This window comes from Staurois parvus, unplaced genomic scaffold (assembly GCF_062004578.1).
Source record: "Staurois parvus isolate SC_StPar_1 unplaced genomic scaffold, SC_StPar_1.0 ptg000022l, whole genome shotgun sequence".
NCBI lineage: Eukaryota > Metazoa > Chordata > Amphibia > Anura > Ranidae > Staurois > Staurois parvus.
In genome coordinates, this window is record NW_028317818.1 from 3340625 (window position 1) to 3364099 (window position 23475).

The following is a 23475-nucleotide window of genomic DNA, read 5'->3' on the forward strand; positions in this document are numbered from 1 at the left end:
CAGAGGGTTCACCACAAGATGTAAACCATTGGTGAGCCTCAAAAACAGGAAGGCCAGATTAGAGTTTGCCAAACAACATCTAAAAAAGCCTTCACAGTTCTGGAACAACATCCTATGGACAGATGAGACCAAGATCAACTTGTACCAGAGTGATGGGAAGAGAAGAGTATGGAGAAGGAAAGGAACTGCTCATGATCCTAAGCATACCACCTCATCAGTGAAGCATGGTGGTGGTAGTGTCATGGCGTGGGCATGTATGGCTGCCAATGGAACTGGTTCTCTTGTATTTAATGATGATGTGAGTGCTGACAAAAGCAGCAGGATGAATTCTGAAGTGTTTCGGGCAATATTATCTGCTCATATTCAGCCAAATGCTTCACAACTCATTGGACGCCGCTTCACAGTGCAGATGGACAATGACCCAAAGCATACTGCAACCAAAGAGTTTTTTAAGGGAAAGAAGTGGAATGTTATGCAATGGCCAAGTCAATCACCTGACTTGAATCCGATTGAGCATGCATTTCACTTGCTGAAGACAAAACTGAAGGGCAAATGCCCCAAGAACATGCAGGAACTGAAGACAGTTGCAGTAGAGGCCTGGCAGAGCATCACCAGGGATGAAACCCAGCGTCTGTTGATGTCTATGCGTTCCAGACTTCAGGCTGTAATTGACTGCAAAGGATTTGCAACCAAGTATTAAAAAGTGAAAGTTTGATTTATGATTATTATTCTGTCCCATTACTTTTGGTCCCTTAACAAGTGGGAGGCACATATGCAAACTGTTGTAATTCCTACACCGTTCACCTGATTTGGCTGTAAATAACCTCAAATTAAAGCTGACAGTCTGCAGTTAAAGCACATCTTGTTAGTTTCATTTCAAATCCATTGTGGTTGTGTATAGAACCAAAAATGTTAGATTTGTCGATGTCCCAATATTTATGGACCTGACTGTATCTTCCTCACTTTTACCCTCTCCATATTACTGCACCTATCACCTCCTGCTCTTTCTGAGCCCACACAGTGTCACTTCCAATTCACTGCAACATCTGCTGTCATATAAATCCTGCTCACACCTTACTGCCCTCACCCTCCTAGCTACTGAATATTCAACGGCTAACTGTTAGTAGTATTATAAAGTGGAAGCAACTGGAAACAGCAACTCAGCCATGTAGTGGTAGGCCTTGACAGAGCGGGATCAGCACGTGTGAAGCACAGAAGTCGGCAACTCTCAGTCAATAGCTAAAGACCTCCAAACTTCATGTGGCCTTCAGATTAGCACAGCAACAGTGTGTAGAGCGCTTCATGGAATGGGTTTCCATGGCCAAGCAGCTACATACAAGCCTTACATCACAAAGTGCAATGCAAAGTGTCAGTTGCAATGGTGTAAAGCACGCCGCCACTGGACTCTAGAGCAGTGGTGACGTGTTCTCTGAAGTGACGAATCACGCTTCTGTCTGGCAATCTGATGGATGTGTCTGGGTTTGCCTTTTGCCAGGAGAACGGTACTAGCCTGACTGCATTGTGCCAAGTGTAAAATTTGGTGGAGGGGATTATGGTGTGGGGTTGTTTTTCAGAGGTTGGGCTTGGCCCCTTAGTTCCAGTGAAAGTTTAAGGCGTCGGCATACGAAGACATTTTGGACAATTTCATGCTCCAAACTTTGTAGGAACAGTTTGGGGAGGGTCCCTTCCTATTCCAACATGACTGTGCATCAGTGCACAAAGCAAGGTCCATAAAGACATGGATGAGCGAGTTTGGGGTGAAGGAACTTGACTTGCCTGCATAGAGTCCTGATCTCAACCTGACAGAACACCTTTGGGAATTAGAGCGGAGACTGTGAGCCAGGTCTGAGCACCCTCCTAAACCTTGTGGACAGCCTTCACAGAAGAGTTGAAGCTGTTATAGCTGCAAAGGGTGGGCCAACTCAATATTGAACCCTACACATTAGGAATGGCATGCCATTAAAGTTCATGTCCGTGTAAAAGCAGGTGTTCTAATATTTTTGGCAATATAGTGTCTGTACGTGTATATATGTATGTATATATATTTTTTTATTTTTTTTTTGTTTTTTACGCTTCCCAGTAATTCTATTCTTTAAAGCTGACCTCCAGGCAAAGTAAATCTAATAAATAGTTATGGAGTTACATACTGTTTGCTATTCTTCTGTTATGTCCATCAGAATGACTGGCCATGCAGCCTGCTTCCTATCTGCTGCTTCCCCCTCAGCAGCTTAATGAAGGCAGCATGGATGTGACATATGCAGTAGGTAGAGACTAGCATTCAGTGGCCTTTGTTAAAATGCTTTTCCCCACCCACCACCTGTTCCTGTACTACTGTAAATATAGGGCTGACAGAGCTATCAAGTTAAAATATAATTAGAACAAGGGATCTGACACTATGATCCTGCAGCGATTACAGGGTTATTCTCTGGCTCCCCTGTCAACACCATTGCAGTGCATATCCAGTAGAAGAGGAGCAGTCTGTCTTCTCTTTACCTCCAGCTCCCTGGTAGCACTGCATTTAGAGATGCAGCACTCACTTTAATGGCAGCTTTTCGCTTGCAAGGCGCTGTGGTAGTTAATTTATTCTTCTTGTCAGAGTGTATCTGATTGCCTGCATGAGGTACAAGCACACAGATACAGACAGGTCTGCAGGAATCCTGCATGGTACTAACGATCTGCTGTACTCTGGTGCAATGCTTTTCAGGCTCCCAAAACAAAAAAAATAGTAAATGCACATTTTTTTCCTGCAAAAAAATGTGCATTTAGGGCATACATGCCGACAGCTGCAAAGGCTGTCAGAGTTTTTCCATTCACAGAATACTGTGAATGAGTGACGTGACCTGGCGACAGAGACGTTTTTTTTTAAATTGTGACAGCTAGCGGGTGGAGAAGATGCCCTGCTGTCACAACGAGGGAACAGAGGCCCTGAATATGGATGTAACATGTTATGAAAGGCAAACTTCTCCTTTAATCCATATGAGCTGTCTGTTGTCACAGATGTGTAACAACACGCATATATAATCAATCATTGGTCTAACACAGTTGTTTTAGTAATAAATATATATTTATGATATATATTGTATCCTTGGAGTTACCTTTTGAAATTGTAGAGATTTACTGCAGCAGCTAACTTTGGCCTGTTCATCATTATTTTACATTTTTGTGCCCATACGGTATTAAAACTAGATCATCATCTGTAGAGTTGTGGTTTAAAAATAAGAGTGCTTCTATTTGTAACCCGAAATTGACATTGTCTTTTGTCACAGCTGTTGTTGTTGTTCAAAATGCCACAGTTCTGGATTTGAAAAGAGCTATACAGAGATACATCCAGCTAAAACACCAGCGTGAAGGTGGAATACAGCATGTTAGTTGGTAAGATATCTAAATTATTGTGCAAGAAATGTGATGTGCAGTACGTATGATTAACAATTAGTTCAGTACCACAGGTATTACAGGTTGCAAGGCTAGTACAGTTTTGTTTAGCTAAAATTAAGACACTGTTATAAAATGTATTTGCTTAAAGTGTATGATACCCCAGCATTTTATATTTCTGAAATGTGTCTGTGTTATCAAGTACTGGTATGAAAAAGTATCCCCTTCTATTCATGCCTTACTTTGTGTGATATACCTGGCGATCCAGCCAGTCCCCCTGCGTTTCTATTTCAAATTGACCATGGCAGATGGTCTGTCCCTGAGTGGTCAGTTTGCTTCTTTGCAATTCACTTGGGAGCTACAAGATGCTGTGCTATTGTACAGCATCTGTAGCCCCCAGGGTCATATGTCTGCTGACATTTCTTCCTGCACAGCTCTTTACTAAGTAGATCAGTATGTATTGCTCTCCTTCTTCCTCTGCCTGTGGAGCAACATTGATCTCTGTAGTGTTCTGAACCACTGTATTCTAATGAGCTGTGCTTAGGAAGATGGGTGAAAACAGATAACACAAATGAACATCCACTACTGATGCAGTCATAGTGTCTGCAGAAAAACACTTTCAGGTAAGTTTGTTTTAGTGTACATATTTTCCCTTATGTCCCTATATGTATGAACATGCTTTTTTTTTTTTTGAGAGAGAGAGAAAAAACACATGGTATAAGAACTACTGGGGTTGATTTACTAAAACTGGAGAGTGCAATTCTGCTTAGAAACCAACCAGCTTCCAAGTTTTATTGTCCAAGCTTAATAGAACTAGCTGAGTTAGAAGCTGACTGGGTACCATGTAGAGCTGCACCAGATTTTGCACTCTCCAGTTTTAGTACCAACCCTACTGTATATTACTGTTTCACAGTTTTTTCTGTTTCAGTGCTGCACAACTTGCACTTGCCTTGAGATTCCCATGCTCACCATACTCCTTTTGTGAGTCTCAGACATCTGCAAGGGGAATGAAGATGGAAAATGGGAAGGGATTTTTGAACTACCATTTACTGTCTCTGCATGTGCTGAACTCTCAGAAAGTTGTGTTGTTCAGAGCTGTAAAATCCTTGCAGCAGTGCCAGGTAGTCAGCAAATCGGAGCCTGTGTCCCTGATCTGCACTGGTTTGCGGTAGTGTTAAAACATTTCTATACTTTTTTTTTTAATACTGTTCATAATGACCCTGTAAGTTACTGGACAAATGTACAGTTGTGTTCAAAATAATAGCAGTCAGACATCACTAACCTGATCAATCACTGTTTTTGGTAGAAATGATATTTCTACATGGCAAATAATTTACTAGCAGGTGTAGTACAGTAATAGAAATCCAACAGACCCAACAGTCATGACATGCATGCTGCTGATTCTGTGTAATTGAATCACTAATTGAAAGGGGCATGTTCAAAATAATAGCAGTGTGGAGTTCTATTAGTGAGGTCATTCATTCTTTGAAAAACAGGTGGCAATTATTGCCCTTATTTAAGGAAGGAAGGCAGCAAATGTTGTACATGCTGGTTACAGTGCATTTCTCTCTGAAATTATGAGGAAAATGGGTCGTTCCAGACATTGTTCAGAAGAACAGCGTACCTTGATTAAAAAGTTGATTGGAGAGGGGAAAACATATAAAGAAGTGCAGAAAATGATAGGCTGCTCAGGTAAAATGATCGCAAATGTTTTAAAATGGCAATAAAAACCTGAAAGACGTTGAAGAAAGTGAAAAACTACCATTCGAATGGATAGAAGAATAGCCAAAATGGCAAGGACTCAGCCAACAATCAGCTCCAGGAAGATCAAAGAAGGTCTAAAGTTACCTGTGAGTACTGTTACAATTAGAAGACGCCTATGTGAAGCCAAGCTATCTGCAAGAAGCCCCCGCAAAGTCCCACTGTTGAAAAAAAGACATGGGCTGAAGAGGTTACAATTTGCCAAAGAGCACATTGACTGGCCTAAAGAGAAATGGCGCAACATTTTGTGGACTGATGAAAGTAAGATTGTTCTTTTTGGGTCTAGTGGGCGGAGACAGTTTGACAGACGACCCCCAAACACTGAATTCAAGTCACAGTACACTGTGAAGACAGTGAAGCATGGTTGCGCAAGCATCATGATATGGGGATGTTTCTCATACTACGGTGTTGGGCCTATTTATCGCATACCAGGGATCATGGATCAGTGTGAATACATCAGAATACTTGAAGAGGTCATGCTGCCTTAGGCTGAAGAGGAAATGCCCTTGAAATGGGTGTTCCAACAAGACAACGACCCCAAACACACCAGTAAACGTGCAACATCTTGGTTCCAGACCAACAAGATTGATGTTATGGAGTGGCCAGCCCAATCCCCGGATCTTAATCCAATAGAAAACTTGTGGGGTGACATCAAAAATGCCGTTTCTGAGGCAAAACCAAGAAATAGAGAAGAACTGTGGAATGTAGTCCAATCATCCTGGGCTGGAATACCTGATCACGGGGGCCAGAAGTTGGTTGACTCCATGCAACACAGATGTACAGCAGTTCTCAGAAACAGTGCTTATACAACTAAATATTAATTAAGTGATTCAAAGGAAAGCAAAATCTTTAAACATTTTTCAGTTTATATAGTGAATGTTTGAGTTTGTAAAGAAGAATACAAACACTGCTATTTTTTTGAACAGTCTAATATTAACGTTTCTTCAATTTTTTTAGAGGAACAACGCAAATTTGATATATTTTTCTTCATGTTTTGATTTGGAATAGAATGTGTAGTGTTCCCAATGCATTTGTGTGTATGGAAATAAAAGCTATTAGAAGGATTTTGAGCTTTATTCACTTTTTTCAACACACTGCTATTATTTTGAACACAACTGTATGACTAGACATGCATGTATACCCATCCAGATACCCTGTGTTTTCAGAACTCAGCCCCGGTTCGTACATATGCATTGCGGGAAACACTGCAATCCCTGTGCGTTTCCTGCACTGCATTGCAATGTTTTGTGATCTGCTGTGGGTGTGAATTCAAAGTTAACACCTCAAACGCAGGTCACAAACGCAGTGTTTGCCTGCACTGGATTGCATGGTACAAAACGACTATGTGATCCAGTTCCAGAGCGGCTCAAAAAAGGTGCCTGCACGTTTTTTGTGCCATGCACTGCGATTTGAGCCCATGCAATATGAATGGGCTCAAATTGCACTGCACAGAATGGCATGTAAATTGCACAGGAATAAGGTGTGGTTCCAGCGCGATTCACATACAAGCTATAATATGAACTCAGGCTCAAGCTGAAATTTACACAGACTCTGCTGAGTCTGTTCTGTTCAGGTAGAACTGTATGACTTTTCAATCAGAAAAAGAGAACTGAGGACAGACAGCGTTTTCTGTGTTCTACCTTCTATAATGCTGCTGATATCTGTGTCACAATTACCTTAAAAAAAAAAAAAGACCCTTTTTTTTCCTAAATGAGCTGGCATTAAATGCTTAGCAATAAAATTCAGGCATCCTTGTCTTATAAAATCAAGCAATCTGTTGTATGATCTACTACTGGTATATCACAGAATACGTTTGACCTGGCAAAAAATGCTATATTGCTTTAAGAATATTATGAAGGACAGTAGGGAATCAAGCAATCACAGAGCCAGCTAAGTTGTTCAGCAATAGAGAATACAATTCAGCATAAACAGAAAGGTAACTTTTATTATAAAGACATTAATTAAAATGTAGAGATATCATGTTAATGAATCTAATTAACCACTTGCTAACCGCGCTATAGGCGAATGACGTCCTCCCAGAACGCACCCTCCCGCGCGCCCCTGGCGATCTCTATGATTGCGGTGTCCTATGGACACAGCTGATCACGTGATGTGGTTAAAGTCCAATCACAGCGGCCTTTTACCACGTGATCAGCTGTGTCCAATGACACAGCAGATCACAGGTAAATGCAGTTGCCGGTTATCGGCTGCACTTTCCTCACACTGTCACAGCGTGCCGCCTATCAGTGCATCCTCATCAACACACATCAGTGAAGGAGAAAAATTACCTGTTTGCAAAATTGTATAATAAAAACAGAAAAACTTTTTTGTTCCCAAATTTTTTGCTTTTTTTTTTTTTTTGTTTATAGTGCAAAAAATAAAAACCCAGTGGAGATTAAATGCCACAAAAAGAAAGCTCTATTTGTGTAAAAAAAATTATAAAACTTTCATATGGGTACAGTGTTGCATGACCACGCAATTGTCATTCAAAGTGCGACAGCTGAAAATTGGCCTGGGCATGAAGGGGGGGTATAAGTGCCCAGTAGGCAAGTGGTTAAATCAGTCTGCTCTGATAAATTAAATAGCAAAAGTAAGGCTTGTACCCCAAAGCCCTCAGTTTCATATACCTGGTCTAGCTCTGTACAATTAGATCTTGGCAGAGCTGACTGTGAAGATGTAACTCATGCATATAGGCCACAGCATTTTCTAGTTGGTTGGGGACTAGCAGGGAATGGAGTAGTGCAGTTTTCTGTGATCTTTCCTTACCTTCATTCTAGTAATCTTTGTATGTAAGTAGCTCAAGGCCAGGCAGACAAACAGCCAGGAGCCTTCTTACCAGTTTAAGCCCAGTATATAACCTCTAAATGCGATATTTCTGGAAGAGACTGAGTGATAGTCTACTTTGAATCGTTTACATGCCAGTGTCATAAAATTCATTTTGAATATACATTCCTTGCCATTGGGCCTATAAGGATCGTTGGTTATAACAAGCTGTAATTAGGTAAGGTGAAGGTTTGAACAAATCTATTATAGACACAGAATATGTTTGTATTAAATTTCATCACTTGTACATAGACCAGGAATGTTAGCTGTTATTTTGCATTTCTGCAACTAATTTATATTATTGCTCTATTGCCATTAATACATTTTCATAATCTGTTTGCTTCTGAATATTTTGGTAAAAAGGAAATATGTATGGAGAACGTACTATTTGTCCTTTGCTGGGGAGAAGCTTGATCAGGATGAGAAAAGCCTTCGTGAGTAAGTCAGTTTTTTTTTTTTTACTCTTATTATGCTATTAGTAACATGGTGTTGGAGAAGGAACAGCATAACCCTATCAAATGTGAACATTTTTCACGAGTGTGCCCATGAAATAAAGCAAAACCTGTATTTTGAATAGCAAGTTACACAAAACCTGCTTTGCCCGTATTACGGCAAAATGTACTCTTAATTCTTAAAACTTCTATTAACCTAATTATTATGTAAATATGTGTTCATGTATGTGTATTTTACAAATCATAGCCTCTGTCATTCTCATGCACGTCTTCCATCTGAAGTACCTGGTTTATCCTGCCAATCACCTTTTTTCCTCTAAATGAACCACACAAAGTACATAAGCTGATCTTTGTTGGCTTAGTCAGTTTTCATCCTTTGGCTGGCTATTCAGAGTTACACGACACTGTGCATACACACAGCATGCCTGTATTGGGTAGTTTGTTCAGCCACCACACCCCTGACCAGTAACAGACTGCCTCTTGAACATGCCCCCTGCTTAAGCGCAGCCTGCTTATTGCCTGAACAGACTATGAAATAAAGGTACAGTTTGTGTCTGCACAGTGTCCTGTAACTGCTATCCCCCACTATCCAGAAGAGATGCATAGTCACATGACAGTGTGTTTTAGCAAGAAAGATGGTTTCTGAAACTAGGCAAAAGCAGTTCTGGTGCCTGTATAGTTATAACTGTATTAGAAAGTGTGCATGTTTACAACTTTAAAACACTTAACAAGAGGTGAAAACAGGCCTTTGAGCACCTTGGGTGTACACTCATGGAAGCCACACTTCAGAATAGTCAGCAAGTGAGTTAGTTGCCGCTCCTGTGCTAGCAGCAGAATGCTGCATAGATCTGCACCAAGTCCTTATGTGGCACTGTTCTCTGCAGCATTCAGGACTCACCCACTGCCAAGGACAGAAAAGGAGGACGAGGATCCATGACATCACCAGCTTAAAGACCCTTGTACTTTAAAAAAAACAAACAAACAAAAATTGGGGTGGGGAGGGAAAGACCTGGAATTGGGGTTTACTAGCAAACAAATGAACACACTTGTCTCTGATTTCTATAAGAAGGTAGCTGTATAATAACATTAATATAAAATGACACATTAAGAAAATATTTCTGAAATTGCTTTTTTTTTTTTTTTTACACAATGCTTTTGTTCACTAATATGTCTGTCTTCTCTTTAAGGTATGGCATTAAAAACAGAGATGAGGTGTGTTTTGTTAAGAGGCTGAGAAATAAATAGCACCTCGGTAGGAGCGAGAAGCGCAATGTTTTAAGGTCTGGTTTTATTTACTCCATTCATGTAGGACGTATTAGAAAAATACAATGACAACCCCAATAATGACCACTAACTCTGATTTTGACATTTGATAGTTCTGTTTAACCCCTTCCCGCCGGCGCCTCCGGCCCTTTAAGAGTTTCAGATGCCGGGAGGCGGGGTGGGTGGGGCGTAGTTTAGGGATCATGTGATCGCTGTGACGTCACGGCGGTCACATGATCGGGAAAGGTCCCGATCGAAAGAGTGGACCGGGACCTTTCCGTGAGTACCACACATGTGTGCTGGGAGCGCGAAAGGGCGCGCATTCTCAGCAGATATGTTTTTTGTTACATGAATGCAAATGTGCGGCCGCTCGGCGTCTAGGCCCAGACGCCGGGAGGCCAGTGTAAAGGGGTTAAACAGTACTACAAAACATTGGCCCCCACAGAGTGGAACATTTTAAACTAAAATGTTTTTGATTCATTTTTACACGTACTGGTATGCATTACTGCATAATCACGCATTTTTTTTTTTCTGTGCATACAGTATATTTAATCAAGTGTGCCACTGTGGTTGGATGGTAGTGTAAATTGTAGCTGATCATAGACCATTGAGAGAAGTTACGGAGTAAGAGCTGATCATTAATGACCAAGAGAATAGGCAGCGTGTAAGTTGATCATGGAGCATTGGCAGAGGAAAGGGAAAAAGTGAAAGATAATTATAGACCAATAGGAGAACATGCACAGTAAGAGCTGATCGTAGACCACTAGCAGAAGAAGCAGAGTAGGAGGTGATATGAGACAAGAAGAGAAAACGGAATTTCAGCTGAACATGGACTAGATGGAATTGCAGAGGTAGAGTGGTAACTGGTTGTGGCCTGAGGGGAGAAAAACAGTTGATCAATGGAACATTGGGAATAGCAGAGAAGGCAGCGTAAGAGTGGACCAGAAGAAAAAGGAGGTAAAGCGTTAACAGATCAAGGACAGGGCAAATGAAAGAGGCAGCAGAAATGACATAAATGTGATTGGAGAAAAGATAGTGGGGGAATAGAAGGGGCTAAGCAAGATTACGGACTATGGGGGAGGATGTCCTAGATTGTAAACTCGAAAGAGCAGGGCCCTCAATCCCCTCATGTTTTGCATTGTATTGGTATTGTTCTGTCACATGTTCTGTTCCCCTCTGTAATGTACAGCGCTGAGCGAACTATTGGCGCTTTATAAATACTGTATAATAATAATAATAATGTGTAAATTAGGGCTACGCTTTGATGGGGCAATTAAAGTGAAATTATTTTGACTTGGGGGAGTGAAAAAGGGGAATGCTGAATATGGGGAAGTAAACTACATTTTTGTTCCACAGTACAATTTCTCTAATCTACTCTGCACATAAAGTGGGGAAATGGAGTGCAACTTTTCCAGACTGAAAAACTAAAATAGTTATGTGATATCTTCAGTTTGCGCTTTCCAAGCAAACTTCAAAATGATGATCATGTCTCTTTAGCTCAAACACTAATTTGCAGAGTAGCAAAAGGACCTAGATGTATGGTTTCCTTATAGCAGAGCTAAAGTATTTTTTATGCAAATACTTTGAAATTGCAAGTTGAAAACCGTGCATGCATACTTTGCAAATCTGTTATCTTTGATATTTTCCAGATTTAATTTTATCCATATACCATCTTTTTTAGTTTGTACATCAGCAGTGCTGGGGATGGGGGGGTTGTTGGTACCATCTGAAGAAGTGATGTAATTCCCTCACAGGAGGTTCTCTGTAGGTTCAACAGTTTATTTTTCTTGGCTAACTGGGTGTGTAAAAGAGTAGTTCTATCCCCACCCAATCTTTTCTCTCTTATCTAATTAAGCCACATGTTGCTAGTTTAAAAAAAGAAAAAAACATTCAGCTGTCAACAAATGAGAAAGAAGAACACAGGACATGACTTGGAGGAGCCACACTGTTCTGGGCAGTGATGGTCTCTGTCCCCTGGTTAAATATATGAGCATAATGACCTGAAGAGGTAAAGGAAACCTATGAGTTGTAGTCAATAGCTCCTAAAGAATCTCAAGTGTAGCACTGCCTATATAGCAGCTGAAAAGCAACCAGACGTGGTTTTTCCAAAGTGGGCATGCAGTATTTTTTTTTTCTGCGTTAAATTAAGTACAAAATGTTAAGTCCATTTAACACAACTGACAGACCTCACTGACTGCTCTTACAAATACATTACAATATTTTTGTGTACAAAGTCGCAGTAAATCTAGATTAGAAATATTTCTGATGTGTTTGAATTTTTATTTTTACAGGTAGTCTAATTCAGTGACGAAAATTACCGGCATGTTTATTTTTGATGCGTCAACGGAGACAGGAATGAACCACTGAAGCATGAAAAGCAAAACATACCAACAGACTGTTACTAATTGGCACTGAATGATGAATAATTTATAGATTAGCTTGTGTGTTTTCGTGTAACTTGTCTTCCATAATACAATTAGTTATTTTTACTCTAAAATGTGTACTTTGTTTTTTTCTAAATCCTTTATAGTGACAATTGTATACATTTCCGGGGCAGAATTCTACACTATTGGGTCTATTTATCAAAAATTCAGTGGGCCAAACACAAAGCAATTCTGCCAAGATTGTGTAAAATATGCCCAGCAGTTTCTGTATTTTTTAATGGGCAGCTGCTGAGAAAATCTTGCAAATTCAAATGCTGTGCAAGTAAATCTCCATTGAATGCCTAAAGTACATTAGGGCATGAATTTTGAGAATAACTAAATTCAGCTTTGTGTGTGCAAACACTCGCTATTTCTGCACCATTGACCTGATTACAGAGTGCTACTGCCTCAGACTTGCCCTATAAAAGAACCTCTGAGGCACATCACACTTCTAGGGTCAGGGGTTGCAGGCAGGGCCCAGATGAAAGGAGCAGTGAGCGAGATCTAGTCAGTATGAGTGTTGCTCAGCTATTCACAGGAAACCTATTTTTATGAATGAATACAAGATTCCTCTGGCTGAGGTGGCAATTGTGACCTCATTTTGCTTCTCCACATCAGCCAATCAGGGAAAGCCTTGTATTCATTCATAAAATACAAAGTGTGTTGTGAATGGCTAAGCAGCACTCAGTCTGACTTTGATTTTGTGCTAGGGATGTCACATACCACTGCCAGAACACAGGCTGTACACTGTATGTAGATGATGCTACATACAGTTTATACAGCGCCCACAGTGAGTGAATGTAATAAAAGGAAATAGCTTGTTTGGTACAAAGGAGCTATTTAAAGTTAAATGAAACATAGAGATGGCTTTAAAGGCTAACTCCATCTTTAGCAAAGTGTAACATGTAACTAAGCAACCCGTCACCCCCAGAGGGGCCATCCTCTTTGACAGTGTGTCAGGGTTATTATCCCTCGAGGCAGCTGTCAAATTTGAAAATCCAGCCCCACTCACACAAGCACGTCATTCATTCACGGATCTGTGAATTAACTACACCTTCCTGTCTTTCATGGTGGCAGATGGACTTGTAGTTCTCAGTGGAACACAATGTTGTAAGCCGCGCACTCGTAGTCCATTGACACTAACTCCAGCTATCATCAAACTGAAAGCTCGTACAGAGTAGGGACAGAGAGCTGGAGGAAGAGTTTGCAGGAACGTGACATTACACCCATGTTCCACTGATCACAGGCGCAAACGCTTTGCAGATTCCTGTGAAAAGAAATGCAGTTTTTCCCTCCAAGGTGAACTTGGCATTTAAATGTTAGGATGGTCACAGTTGACAATAGCAATGTAGAGATACACCTGATGGGAGGTAATGGCCACCTTACTCACGAGATCCCCCAATGTGATATCGCGAATTGGTTCAAATGGAGAATTTTAACCCCTTGGTGCTGACCACTTCCTGGCCCTTTAAGGGTTCTAAAAGCCAGGAGGCAGAGGTGGACCTTAGGATCATGTGACTACTGTGATTGGCTGTCACAGCGGTCACATGATCAGAAAGCTCCTGATCACAAGTATGTATTGGAAACTTACCGATCACTGCCGGCTACTGTGCTGGGAGCGTATGGCCTACACCAACAGGTTAAAGAACCAAATGTACCGCATTCAGATCCTAAGGAGACACAGGAGGTCAAAGTGGGGGATTACATAAGCATAAAAGGCTAGCCTGCAGTCCCCTCCAAAACACCCTGGCTTGGTTGGGTCTGTTAGAGGAATGCTGGAGGGTAGACTTCTTGCAGCTGATCATCCATCTGAGTTTGAAGGAATGGAATTGTTCTTTGAATGTTGGAAAACAGGATGGTGGCTGAAGAATCTTTTAGAAGGTTCTCCAGGTACTCCATGACGTGGATGTCTCGAGATCTTAGCTTGGCCAGTACTTTTGTGAAGAGTCTCAATTTGTTGTCCTGCCATTCAGGCTTCCTTCTGCATTTAAAGTGTTGGTCTTTCACAGCAAAGTGCAGAAAGTGTTGGTGTGAAAAGATAAGGCAATTTCTGGCATCCATGGACATCCGAGATGCATATATCTTCATAAACCTGACAGCCCTGAGAAGCGATGACAGATCTTGTGGAATCCATACAGATTTGGGGGCATGCAGATATCGGTTTAAGGATTTTAGGTTCAAAATTAGGCAAATGCTTCCATTCAGTTTTGGAACTGTGAAAAGGTTAGAACAGAACCCTTTGAACCTTTCTTCTGTAGGAACTGGGATTACCACTCTGCGCCTGAGGTTGACTCAGAGGAAAGGAATCAAGGAGAGGGGCAGGGATAGACATTCTATTTTGTAGCCCTGGAAACAGAATGGACACAGTGATCTTGGACATCTCTGATCCAGACTGTCGTAAATTCCAACAAATGTCCCTCCATTACAAAGAGGAGGGGTTCGGGATCCACGAGTGACGTAAAGATGGACCCGTCTTTGATTTGGAGGAGGATCCCTTTCTTTAAAAAGAGGTTGTAATAGGAGGCCCCCCCGACCCCAGGAACATCTTTGATAAACTGTAGGGATTTCCCTAACAGGCATTCATCGAAAAGCATAAACGATGCCGTGTTCAAGCGTGTACTCTACCTGCCAGTCCCCCACTGTATTTCCACTGTCTGTATTGGTTTTATCTTGGTTCAATAAAGTGGATTGTTTGGAGTGCAGCCGATTGGATGTCCTTTGTTCTCTTCTATGCAGCACACGAGTTGAGCTAGCACCTACAGGAGGAGTTGTGCTTGGAGATTGGGAGTCGCTCTACCTTGAGCAGCGGTAAACACAAAAATGAGGAGTGCTGGTACTAGTAAAAGTTATCCTAGGCTGGCCTACATTTTTTTTTTTGCCAGTGTCCAATCCTCCTGTAGGTGGTGGCATAACAAAAAGGTTCAAGACTTTTTGTGTCCCACAATGGACAAGAAAGAAAGATTAGTTTGGCATTTATGTTTCCTACTACGAGGATTGCATAAAGAGCAACAGTAACAAATCTATCACAGTGTAAGATATTGAAGCCACAAAAGTCAATCTACTATTCACCCCATTTAGGCACCTCTCTATATTGCTTACCATTCTAAAAATAAAGACATGAAAGCATGTACCAAACACTTTACTATAAAACATAAAATAACACAAAGAAATACAAAGTCACAAACACACAATAATTCAGGGTAAAAAATATTTTAGAAATAAGTAACTGTGTTAAATAAATTGTAGACATACAGTACCATCCAATATACACATATATTTACAACACCCATTTGTTCCAATTATCCTCAGAGGGAAAAATTCCACCAAGTCTCAGGGTGCAGTCAACAGTAGGTTCATAAAACACTATTAATTTCTCAGACAGTCTGAAGGTATTGGATAATTGAGGAATTTTGCACTGGGAGCGCAGAGTAGCTTTGAAACATTTCTCCATGTAGCACTTCTGTATACAACCAATTTGTTCCAGAACCTGAAAAAAATAGTAGGAAATAACACTATATATAGGTATACATTTTTTTTAAACTATGTTACAAGAATATAGATTGGAATGTAGTAATATACATATATTTCTAAATGCAAACAAAAACGTTTACCAAAAATCTGCAATTCTGAAAATATTGTAATTAAACTAATGTTTACCATCTTTGAATTGCACAAGACCCCGCCCCCTACAGTGTGGCTACCCCCTGCACTGCAAGAGGTAAAATATCCTTTTTGTCTAGGGTACCTTCAAAGTGCAGTTTTACTTACCTTATTTCTCCCTCCCAAAAGGTTCCCTTCTCAGTGTGTGACCAATCCCCGAAAGCCTTTTCGTCTGTCCATCCACTGGCTGCACACCCTGTCATGTAAAATGCGGGACCAGCAGTCCTGCACTTTTGTTGTTGATAACGGGCTGGTGCAATATTGGAATAGGAATCGACATACAGTGAGGAACAGAAGTATTTGAACACCCTGCGATTTTGCAAGTTTTCCCACTTAGAAATCATGGAGGGGCTGAAATTCACATTGTAGGTGCATTCCCACTCAGAGACAGAATTTAAAAAAAAATTCAGGAAATCACATTGCATGATTTTTAAAGAATTTGTCTTGCACTGCTGAACACAAGTATTCGAACACCTGAGAAAATCAGTGTTAATATTTGGTACAGAAGCCTTTGCAATTACAGAGTTCAAACGTTTCCTGTAGTTCTTGGCCAGGTTTGCACACACTGCAACAGGGATTTTGGCCCACTCCTCCACACAGATCTCCTCTAGATCTGTCAGGTTTCGGGGCTGTCGCTGAGCAACACAGGAGTTTTAGCTCCCTCCAAAGATGTTCTATTGGATTTAGGTCTGGAGACTAGCTAGGCCACTCCAGAACCTTGATATGCTTCTTATGGAGCCACTCCTTGGTTATCCTGGCTGTGTGCTTCGGGTCGTTGTCATGTTGGAAGACCCAGCCACGACCCATCTTCAATGCTCTGACTGAGGGAAGGAGGTTGTTGCTCAAAATCTCACAATAAATGGCCCTATTCATCCTCTCCTTAATACAGTGCAGTCGTCCTGTCTCCGCAGAAAAGCACCCCCCAAAGCATGATGTTACCACCCCCATGCTTCACAGTAGGGATGGTGTTCTTGGGATGCAACTCATCCTTCTTTTTCCTCCAAACAAGACGAGTGAAGTTTAGACAAAAAAGTTCTACTTTGGTCTCATCTGACCACATGACTTTCTCCCATGCCTCCTCTGGATCATCCAGATGGTCATTGGCAAACTTCAGACGGGCCTAGACATGTGATGACTTGAGCAGGGGAACCTTCCCTGCAATGCATGATTTGAAACCATGACGGCTTAGTGTTCTACCGACAGTGACCTTTAAAACTGTGGTCCCAGCTCTCTTCATGTCATTGACCAGCTCCTCCCTTGTAGTTCTGGGCTGATTCCTCACCTTTCTTATCATCAGTGATACCCCACAAGGTGAGATCTTGCATGGAGCCCCAGTCCGAGGGAGACTGACAGTCATCTTTTAGCCTCTTCCATTTTCTAACAATTGCTCCAACAGTTGATCTATTTTCACCAAGCTGCTTGGCAATTGCCCCGTAGCCCTTTCCAGCCTTGTGGAGGTCCACAATTTTGTCTCTGGTGTCTTTTGACAGCTCTTTGGTCTTGCCCATGGTAGTAGTTGACGTCTGACTGACTTTGGGGTGGACAGGTGTCTTTAAAGAGCTCAGACAGGTGCTACTAAGTTAGATTAATGAGTGGAGTAGAGGTGGACTGTTTAAAGGCATAGTAACAGGTCTTTGAGAGACAGAATTCTTGTTATTTCTTAGGTGTTCAAATACTTATGTTCAGCAGTGCAAGACAAATAAATTCTTTAAAAATCATACAATGTGATTTCCTGAATTTTGTTTTTAAATTCTGTCTCAGAGTGGGAATCCACCTACAATGTGAATTTCAGACCCCTCCATGATTTCTAAGTGGGAGAACTTGCAAAATCGCAGGGTGTTCAAATACTTCTCTTCCTCACTGTATCATCTTATGAAAATATAGTTGCTAAAATTAATGGTCTGGGGACAAGGACTTGTTTAGTCTGGTAGAAGGTGAGATTTAGTTTTGACATTTAGTGTTCAAGTCAATACCTAAACAGTGCAGTCCAGAACAATGTTCCAAAAGATTTTCATGCAAAAACAAAAAAAAAGTCTCCTTTTGGAGAAGCTTTCAAGAGAACATTACTTTAAAATGTCCAAAACTGTTATTTTGCTCTTTAATAAAGTTAATTTGAAATTCATATTTTATGTCATATTTGTCACCTATTTGGAAAAAAAAACCCACACACTTGCTTGACTACTGCTTTCTATTTCTAAGCATTAATATTATTATTAACCATAATTAAGCAATCCCTGTAGATTGTAATTAGACATAACCATTAGTATCCCAACAACAAAGATGGAAATCAATTCTGCATTTTTTTAGTTTGTAGTTTTCATTCCATTTTCCACAGATGTCCACTTTGCTTTCAGCATATTTTTTTCTTTGGCTTTTTGACTTTTATTTTCAATTACCTTTTAACTTAGTAAAATTCAATGCATTCACAGGCTATATAATTAAAGTAGGGAAGAAAATTGCATGACAAGTTTTATCATGCAGGGCCAGCTGTCAAAATGCAATAGCCACACTGGAAGATTTGCCCATCTGCACTGCGTAGCTTGGATGGAGAATCTATATGTGCATGGCCAGTTTTCCTGATGTATAACTGATTCCCTTAAATGTTAGAACAGATTATAAAGTAGTAAATGTAACATTCAATGTAAAACAAAGCAACATATACATACTTATTGCTTTAAAAATCAGTATCATGTGTGATAATCAACTGATGTTAACTTTTTGCCACCCATGTACTGCTTATGTGTGGTGGGGAAAGAGTGTGGGCTTCAATGCTCACATGTCTATGGGCATCAGAGGTTTCTGTGCTCACAGAACAGAGACAGCTCTTAGTCTGTACAAGTGATTGGGAGCCAGCGAGAACAGCTTCTAATTGTATGACCATTGTGACAGCCAATCACAGTGGTCTTTATGATTGAACAGACCTACCCGCCCACTGGGTATAATAGTCCAGTTAAAGGGAAGCCACTTGGGAAGGGGTAATGTTTGAAAATAGAGAAAGTTATCATTTCTATTTACCTGTAATAACTCGATAACAATGACAGGCTGCAATACACCATTGTAATGGTGTACTAAGTCCTTTTCTGTAATGCCTGGCTTAGACATAATTTGGTACAGAACAGCTTCCAGCATTCCCTTGCATACAGGTTTATTTAAACTGCCATCCACAATTCTCCATGGTCTTCCTAGATAGCAGCTATCAGGAGACAAGAAAAGATAGCGAAATATATCACACAGCTTTTACAGTCTTAAAAACTACATATGTAAAACAAAAAAGAAAAGCATTAAAACTTCACCTTGAAAGCAGGGTTATCAGGGGTACTATCTCTCCTTGTATAAATGAGAAGTTTACAAATGTGGGAGTGGAAAGGGAATTTTAATGAAAAGGTAAAGATTCACAGATTTTACTCTACAAATTCAAGTTTAAAAGGCAACTTTCCCTAGCCCTTCAATTCAGCTAGAATGACTCAGCTGCTTACTTCCTTCTTCTGATAGTGGTGGCAGTCCTTTGATGTTCACATCCAGTGGTGGCAGTCCTCTGATGTTCACATCCTCAACACAGAAATCTTCTCTATTGGTGGCCATGTCTATGCTGTAACCCCCATAGATTGAGCTGTACACTTACAGTAGAGATGCTGGGAGTAAGGGTACCTTTGATGTCTAAAGGGAGCTACTTTGCAGGCACTGTCAAAGAAATGATCTGTACAAGTTGTAAACATCTGAGCAGGCTACTGCAGTCAGGAAGTGACAAGTAATGATTTAAGTGGTGGTGGGTGTTCTAGCTTAGAAAGGTGCCTAGGGAGGGTCCATTTCTGAGTTGCAAAAACTCATTAGTAAATAAATCACTTACTTTTCCTGTGACATCTCTTTAGCTTCACCTGCATTAAAGAAAAAACAAATTTAATTATAAAGCTGCATAAAGCCATCATCAACGTAGTATTCATTAGTAAAATGATGTCAAATGGGAAGCTTCCCTTGTCACCCATTACTGAAGCACTTTTAAAAAAAATACACCCTCCCCCCCATCCCACTGGTGATATTCACTTTTCCTTTGCTAATTCATTGTACCATTTGCTCATTAGAGTCTAGTAAAAAAAAATCCCATGTAAACAGGATGAACGCTCTCGTAGTCCACTAATCTCTCCTGCTCTCAGGTAACTGCCTGCCCGTAAGAGGTATGGGCAGACAGCTATGCTGATTGTCTGCAGGAGCCTGAGATTGCACCCGTGATCTGCTGATTGCAGGTGCAATGCTCTGCAGGCTTCTTAGAAAAAGAATAATAAATGCACATTTGTTTGACCTGAAAAAAAATGTGCATGTATTATTTTTTTCAAAAGATGAACTTACCTTTTCAAGATTCAGTAATGAAAGCATTTCCAAAAATGTGCCAGAGTAAATGGAAATCCATTTACCAGACATCTTGTTTAAAAAATTTTTCCGCCGATTTTCGTTGTAATTGGTGGTCTAATTGGCTCTATGACCAACCGATTTTTCGTTTATCGGAAGAAAAATCGCAAGATTTTTTCCAAATCTATGGCCTGCATTAGAGAGCATGTGAACAGAAAACCAGGTAGCAGCCTTACAATTCTGAGAAATGGTTGCCTAATGCCCAAAAAATACAAGAGGAACTCACAGACAAGGTGGAGTGAGCTTCAACAGGAAAAAGAAAACTAAGAATATGCATGCATCATACATACTAGGGGGGGGCAGTACAACTAGGAGTATCAATGGTGGAGAAGGATCTGGGAGTTCTGGTAGTTCACAAGCTTAGTAATAGCATGCAATGCCAAGCTGCGGTTTCTAAAGTGAGCAAAATCCTCTCTTGTAATAAAAGAGATATAGACTCCAGAGAGAGAGATATCATATTACCCCTGTACAAATCATTAGTAACACCTCATCTGGAATATGCAGTTCAGTTTTGGGCACCAATTCACAAAAAGGATATCGGGGAACTTGAGAAAGTACAGAGAAGGGCAACCAAACTGATAAGAGGCATGGAAGAGATCAGCTATGAGGAAAGATTACAGGAACTGAATGTATTCTCTCTTGAGAAGAGGAGATTAAGGGGGGATATGATCAAGGTGTATATGAAGTGGTTCATATAGTGAACTCGATGTAGAGCTATTCACCCTATTCACAGAGGACAAGGGGGCACTCTTTACTTCTGGAGGAAAATAAATGTAATCTCCAAATACAGAAAGATTTCTTCACAGTGAGAGCTGTGAAAATGTGGAATAGACTCCCTCAAGAGTTGGTTCTGGCCAGCTCAGTGGATTGCTTTAAAAAAGGCCTGGATTGTTTCTTAGATACACAGAATATAACTGGATACTAACATTTATAGGTAAAGTGGACCCAGGGAATATCCAATTGCCTCACGGGGGATCAGGAGGGAATTTTGTTTCCCCTGCAGGAGCAAGCTGGTTCATGCTTTGCTGGGTTTATTTTCTGCCTTCCTCTGAATCAATTGTGGGTGTAGGATTATAACTTTTTTTTTTAATGGTTGAACAGGATGGACTTTTGTCTTTTTTCAGCCAGACTAACTATGATACTTGAGGCCATAACCTTGAACAATGGTCCTTTTGAACCACCTAGAAATGGTGGAACAAGAATTGGGGTGCCCTTCAAGGCCCATTCAGAATGACAAAAAGAGAAGCAGTAACAGAGGCAGGCTCACACATCCTGGGAGAGAATTTTAATGAACTGAAGCTGAACAAAGAGAAAGGAGAAAAATGTCCTGTGTAAGCTGAAAAGCAGATACTACCTTAGACAAGCAGGACTTCCTGGGTCCCAACATTACCTTGTCCCTATGCAAGGCAAAAAGGGTTCTTTGCAAGACCAGGCCTCCAACTCACTCCCAAGACTCATCTCCCAAAGGTGATAGCTAGAAGAAATATTTCCTTATGGGCAAGAGTAGAAAGAGTAAGGTCTCAAATATGTTCTGATGGCAGCTTGAATTGCAAAGAGAACCAAGTTCAGATCCTACAGAGTCACAGGAGAATGGACAGAGGGAACCACATGGGAGGAAAAAAAACAAAAACAAAAAACTTTAAATGGTCTCAACTCCACATGGAGTATCTTGGTTTACATCTGACTCATTCCTACCAATACACTATGATATACGTTTCCCTATTCCGTTTTTTAAAAAAGCAAATATCTTTTTGGTCCAAGCATAAAATCTACTGGCTTTGGAAACCAAATGCAATAAAAATGACCATACTGTTAGAGCTCCTATACCTATTCTGTTCCCTTCCTATTCCCTCCTTTACCCATAATTTGTCCCAGAATCATGTCATTGCATTTATCAAGAACATTAAAAAAAAAATACTAAATCCTATAGCAAACCTTTTTCACTTCATTTACTGATATTGCCCTTTTGAACAACACACTAATCCCACCTGGCCTGGAGTCATCTGGAGCCTTTGCTTCGTAAGTTCTGGGGAGATTTCGTAAGTTCACATATTTATATATTTTTTTTTCATAGTGGGGATTCTTTATACAGCTGGGATGAGATCAGAGATAAATTCCAAGATCCCCTTACAGAAATCTTCAGATATACTGTATATAGATTGAGCATTGGATCTCCTCCCTAAAACCTAATAAGGACCTTACAGATACACCGTTTCTGAACAGATCTTCTATTACATATCCCTCTCCCCAAAACTGGTTTCTTTTGTCTATTATCAATCTAACTTCTTAACCCTTCATTTCCTAGTAGGAAAGTGACTCAAAAAGCACTAAGTCCAAGGAAATTTAACAGCATTTAGTTTATGGCGGTCTCTTGCTCTGTCAATATTACTTTTACATGATCAACATACAAGGTCCTCACTTGCTGGTACATAATAACAAAAAGATCAGCACACCTCCATGCCTCCCACCCAGGTACCTGCTTTAGAAGTTGCAGGCTATTAGTGATCTCACACATACCTGCTGGACCTGGCTAATTCTGACTAGATTCTGGACCAAAGGTTTCAAACTTCTGCAAACTCTATTCAAAACCACAGTCACAAAATAATCTTGGCTTGCACTTTTCCACCTTAAACCTTCCTTTCTAATTAAACCCCAATACAAACTTACTGCCTATGTATTATTCGCTGCAAAAACAAGCTATACCAAAGCAATTAAAAATTCCACACAAAAGGCAATTTATAAACACATTCCTGATCAATAAAAAGCGTATTAGTATACTCATAAAACTCTACTTAAAAGACTAACCTCCCTTTAAGGCCCCCCCCCCTTTTTTTTTTTAGATAAAAAATATTTTACCCCCCAACAACTTCCACACTCACCCCCACTTTATCTCCATAACCTCTTTCTTATTGCTGCTTTTTCTTTCTACTTGAAGAGATACTTCCACAGGAACGTATCACTCGCTCAACATTCCCATAAAGGTTATTGTCAAAGTGATTGAGAGACAAATCAGATGAGATATACTGCGGTCCCTACTCCAAAATTCCACCACAGCTGGATGAGATATTATGTTATAATACCAACATTTATCCATCTATGTAAGTCCTTACTATTCCCAAATAACTGAGACATATGAATGGTTTTGTATACAATAAGTTTCCTGTATGACATTTGAATATAAAAACTGTGCAATTTAGAATGAACCTCTGTAGCCATATATAAATGTCTTTTATAAAACTTATTGAAAATGGTGCAGAGAACAAGTTGGTGTAAAACCCCTGAAACTATTCTGCCACAGGGACTGGGGCAATAATACC

The 23475-nt window shown here is 40.4% G+C and overlaps 2 protein-coding genes across 6 annotated transcripts in view; one reads left to right on the forward strand and one right to left on the reverse strand.

Moving 5' to 3' along the window:
- The window catches only part of SNRNP25 (small nuclear ribonucleoprotein U11/U12 subunit 25), a 23429-nt gene extending 11261 nt beyond the window's left edge, over positions 1–12168 (forward strand). For all 4 annotated transcript variants that reach the window (XM_089691959.1, XM_089691964.1, XM_089691978.1 and 1 more), the window contains exons 4-7: positions 3267–3372; positions 8320–8394; positions 9596–9688; positions 11963–12168. In XM_089691959.1, coding sequence (XP_089548085.1) covers positions 3267–3372; positions 8320–8394; positions 9596–9653 — 239 coding nt within the window. In that variant the 3' untranslated portion in view covers positions 9654–9688; positions 11963–12168. The remainder of the gene's footprint in view (positions 1–3266; positions 3373–8319; positions 8395–9595; positions 9689–11962) is intronic.
- Positions 12169–15217: 3049 nt separating this feature from the next.
- GTF3C1 (general transcription factor IIIC subunit 1) overlaps positions 15218–23475 on the reverse strand; it is a 199708-nt gene continuing 191450 nt past the window's right edge. For both annotated transcript variants that reach the window (XM_089691990.1, XM_089691993.1), the window contains 3 exons: positions 19602–19629; positions 18770–18947; positions 15218–15581 (listed from right to left, as the gene is read on the reverse strand). In XM_089691990.1, coding sequence (XP_089548116.1) covers positions 15372–15581; positions 18770–18947; positions 19602–19629 — 416 coding nt within the window. In that variant the 3' untranslated portion in view covers positions 15218–15371. The remainder of the gene's footprint in view (positions 15582–18769; positions 18948–19601; positions 19630–23475) is intronic.